At 42.1% G+C, this 4,799-nt stretch overlaps 1 protein-coding gene across 1 annotated transcript in view; it reads right to left on the bottom strand.

Moving 5' to 3' along the window:
• The window catches only part of TEX14 (testis expressed 14), a 167,127-nt gene that overhangs the window by 12,902 nt on the left and 149,426 nt on the right, over positions 1-4,799 (bottom strand). The window contains exons 23-25 of the mRNA XM_011953776.1: positions 4,098-4,303; positions 2,580-2,679; positions 1,391-1,459 (exon numbers count right to left, since the gene is read on the bottom strand). Of these exons, the coding sequence (XP_011809166.1) occupies positions 1,391-1,459; positions 2,580-2,679; positions 4,098-4,303 (375 nt within the window). The remainder of the gene's footprint in view (positions 1-1,390; positions 1,460-2,579; positions 2,680-4,097; positions 4,304-4,799) is intronic.

The following is a 4,799-nucleotide window of genomic DNA, read 5'->3' as shown; positions in this document are numbered from 1 at the left end:
CGATCTTGGCTCACTGCAACCTCCACCTCCTGGGTTCAAGTGATTCTCCTGCCTCAGCCTCCCGGGTAGCTGGGACTACAAGCATGTGCCACCACGCCTGGCTAATTTTAGTATTTTTAGTAGAGATGGGATTTCACCATGTTGGCCAGGCTGGTCATGAACTCCTGACCTCAGGTGATCAGCCTGCCTTGGCCTCCCAATGTGCTGGGATTATAGGTGTGAGCCACCACACCTGGCACCATAGAGACTTTCTTTGCCAGATATTGTAACTTTAAACATATCAGCAGCTTAAAATAAACTATTTACATAGATGAAATATTCCATATTTCCAGGATATTTATGTGGAAAATAGATTTAATCTACCTTAAGCGTAAACTTATTATTATTATCGTCACTACATTTCCTTGAATGTAAGCTGCACATCACCAATTTGATAACAACTTTTTGGTGAAAGCAGCAGCATACTCATATTAAGTCTACACATAAAAATGGAAAGATTCTTACAAACAAGAATATACTATTCCCTTAAAACCAAGACTTTACACAAGCATCCCTAGGCACTCTCTTTGGTGATCATACATGTCTTTCTCTTTCAGTTCCTTTAGTGACTCTTTTGATGTCTCTTCTTGTTCATCTTCAGTACTGTGAGAAAGAAAGTAAGAAAATTACATAAATCCCCTCTGTGAACAAAGTACACTAACTTGGTACAAGGAACCAGTTGATCAGCCCAGTGTGAGACACAGAGGAAAGGGCACTAAGCTCAGCAGTAGAAAGTATGAGTTCTGTGCTGGGCACAGTGGCTCATGTCTGTAATCCCAGCACTTTGGGAGACCAAGGCAGGTGGATCATGAGGTCAAGAGATTTGAGACCATCCAGCCAACATAGTGAAACCCCGTCTCTACTAAAAATACAAAAATTAGCTGGGCGTGGTGGCATGCACCTGTAGTTCCAGCTACTCAGGAGGCTGAGGCAGGAGAATGGCGTAAACCTGGGAGACGGAGCTTGCAGTGAGCTGAGATCGGGCCACTCCAGCCTGGGTGACAGAGCGAGACTCCGTCTCAAAAAAAAAAAAAAAAAAGAACTCCTTTAATAAAAGAAATTCATCATAATAAACCCCTTGAATGCAATTTCCCCTTAGATTCATCAACAAAAGTCCTTTAAGTAACAAAATGAAAACTGATACAAGCCAATCATCCTGGCCAGGCTGTGGCTCATTTTATTGGAAAATTGCCCCTTCCTAAATTTTGGAAAACTGCCCCTTCCTATATTCAACCAGGCCGTCACAGAGCCTTTGATACTAGTGTTCATACTTGAGACAAAGACACCATATTGTGGTCAGTGACATAACTAACAGGGCCGAGAAGTATATTCTGTGTTGAACGTCTCTTACCAATTTCATCAAGTAGCTCCTGAGATGGTGGCGGCAGCTCATCAATGTGATGCTGTGAGAAGGCTTCTACTAGTTCTTAAAAAAGGCAAAAGGGAAAATGTCTTTACACCTCTCTGGACCTGAACTGAATTCTTCTAGGCTCTCACATAGACTTACTTGACTGAGGATTTTTCTCACTGACGAAACAAACTAAGGAGGAAGGAAACCTCTTACATAATAGTTCCAGTAGAGACCTCCTAACATGTGAATGGTCTTTACTCCCCACTTTTACCCCAATCCCTTTCCTTTCCTACATCAGCCCTTACCCTGGTACTGCTTGATCTATGCCCCTCCCTTCCTAAGGATATTTGGAGGAGGTAAGGTACAAATTCTTACTAAGTGGCTCAATCTGGACCAGGGCTGCTGGAGGAATACAGAGGTTCTGGACCAGCCAAAATGAACAAAAGCACAAAGTAGGAGGCCTTTAACTAAATATTATTAGGCCAGGGGATTTAGAGGCAATCATACTTTGGGTCTTGCCCCAAGGGCTCAATTATAACATTAACCAAAATACCGCAACATAATTTACAAAATCTCTATCCCCCTGAGGGAAATTCCAAGAGTTATACCAAAGACAGAAGACGTTAAAATTAAAGTAATAAGGTAATATGCCTCAAGACTGCTAATATTCTCAGACCTTGTGATTTGGAAACTGTCTTCTAAGAATCTATCCTAAGGAAAGGATCAGAGGTACAGATAAAAAATTATGTACAAAGAGCAAAAAGTGGAAAATGATATAAATCTTACACATAAGAAAATGGTTACGCAACAAGTAGAATGGACTATAACTACTACATATATTTATGAACAATTTTTAATAACAAGGGAAAAGCCTCAAAATACATCAAGGGAATAAAGCAGTCCAGAACTGATATACAATATGATCTCACTATGCTAAAACACATTATTATATATTTATAAAAATATTTAAAAGATATGCAAAAAAAAGTACGTGAGGTTAAAAAAGTGTAGTCACCTTTTTTAAGCTTCTATTTATTCTCCAACTTTTCTACAATGAGTGTGTTTTACTTTTATAATCATGGGGAAAACAGCATTTCTGTCTGAACCTAATGTGGCATCAAAGATTGATAAGCATCAATTTAAGCCTCCTTGATTATAAACTTCTATTTTGATATTAAACACAGGGTACCTTTAGGCAGGCTCCTTCTCTGGGTGGCATGGGGTGGTGATGAGTCACATGCCTTAACAAGGCTGGAGGATCCAGTCCCAATAAATGAAGACAATCTTTTCTATAAGTAAGAGATAAACATGGTAACTGTCATGTGTGTTGAGCTAAAAAGGCATATGCAGCTCAGTCATTTCCAATTGTTTTGTTGATTAAGTCAAACTCACTCACATGTCACCTTCTCTGGGAAGCCTTCTTTTTTTTTTTTTGAGATGGAGTCTCACTCTGTTGCCCAGGTTGGAGTGCAGTGGCACAATCTCAGCTCACTGCAACCTTTGCCTCCCAGGTTCATGCAATTCTCCTGCCTCAGCCTCCCAAGTAGCTGGGATTACAGGTGTGTACCACCATGCCCAGCCAATTTTTTTTTGTATTTTTAGTAGAGACGGAGTTTCACCATGTTGGCCAGGCTGGTCTCAAACTCCTGACCTCAAATGATCCACCCACTTCAGCCTCCCAAAGTGGTGGGATTACAGGTGTGAGCCACCACATCCGGCCTGGGAAGCCTTCTTATCCCTGACTGCCTCCTCAGCACTCAGTGCTTACTGCTGTGTTACATCAGCCCTGTCTTTCTCACTAGACAGTGAGTTCCTTAGAGGTAGGGATTATGTCTTATTGACACTGGGATGCCTTGAAGAGGGCCTGACATGGTGCCCGGCACTTAGAATCTCCCCAATTAATGGTTTGTTAAATCAACACATAAAATTCCTTGTCATTTCCCTACTTCAAAGTGAGACCTTTTTTGAGCCAAATGCCAAAAAAGTTGACAATTTTTCATAAAGGAACTTGTACTTTTCTTTCTTTCTTTCTTTTTTTTTTTTTGAGACAGGGTCTCACTATGTCGCCCAGGCTGGAGTGTAGTGGTGCAATCACAGTTCACTGCAACCTCGACCTCCTGGGCTCAGGTAATCCTCCCACCTCAGTCTCCTGTGTAGCTGAAACTACAGGCACATGGCACCATGTCCCGGCTAATTCTCTGTATCTTTCGTAGAGATAGGGTTTCGTCATGTTGCCCAGGCTGGTCTCAAACTCCTGAAATCAAGTGATCTGCCTGCCTCGGTCTCCCAAAGTGCTGGGATTATAGGCTTGAGCCACCGTGCCTGGCCAGAACTTGTAGTTTTCCTGAAAAGGCTACACATATGAGAAAGGGAGAGGAAAAGAAAAAAAAAAAAGGAGGAAGAAGTAGAAGAGGAGAAGAAGGCAGTATACCATTAAGTGTTTTTCCTGCAGGTTATTAGTTCAGGAGTTCAGGAAACAGTAGAGATCGATCAAAACTCTCAGGGAAGTAACCAGGAGAGGCTTTAAGGAGGAAGCAAAACTTAAGCCTCCCATAATATAGACTCAAGAGAGGAGTCCCAGGGAGGCCAGGAGAGGACCCAACTTATTTCTTGCCTTCTTAATGAATTTGGAGAAATCTTGGCAGTTTGGGTCACTGGCCCTTTGGGCTGACTCCATGAGTTTGTAACGTGGAATTGATATACTTACAAAACCAGGCAGTCTTGAAGGGCAAGTTTCAGAGGCAGTAAGGAGAGAATCCAGTTTATTTACTCTCTCTCGGACACTTATAAATTCATCAGACAAAGTCTGAATAAATTCTTGACTGTTCCAGCAAGAGGCAGACTCTGTCTTAACCTGAAATGTGATATTTTCAATGCAGTCTTTATACTGACTGGCAGCTGAAGAAACTGACCCTGTTGGAGAAAAGCGGGAGGTTACTGTCTGAATCCTTTATATTATTTCTCTTTTTTCCCTTTTTCCCTTCGCTTTTGTTTTTTTCTGCCCCAATATGATGTGCAGAAATGAATCCTTTATATTAAACAAACAAACAAACAAGAGAAAACATCCAAACCCACAAACCTATACCTATACAAAGGATTTTCCAAATTGCTAATAACTAAAATAAGGCCAGGTGTGGTGGCTCATGCCTGTAATCCCAGCACTTTGGGAGGCCAAGGGGGGCAGATCATGAGGTCAGGAGATTGAGACCATCCTGGCTAATATGGTGAAACCCCGTCTCTACTAAAAATACAAAACATTAGCCGGGTGTGGTGGCGGGTGCCTGTAGTCCCAGTTATTCAGGAGGCTGAGGCAGAAGAATGACGTGAACCCGGGAGGCGGAGCTTGCAGTGAGCCGAGGTTGCACCACTGCACTCCAGCCTGGGCGACAGAATGAGACTCTGTCTTTAA

The sequence above is a fragment of the Colobus angolensis genome, unplaced genomic scaffold, assembly GCF_000951035.1.
Source record: "Colobus angolensis palliatus isolate OR3802 unplaced genomic scaffold, Cang.pa_1.0 Scaffold37, whole genome shotgun sequence".
Lineage (NCBI taxonomy): Eukaryota > Metazoa > Chordata > Mammalia > Primates > Cercopithecidae > Colobus > Colobus angolensis.
The sequence above is the reverse complement of the archived record's forward strand: the minus strand, read 5'-3'. Positions and strand labels throughout refer to the sequence as shown.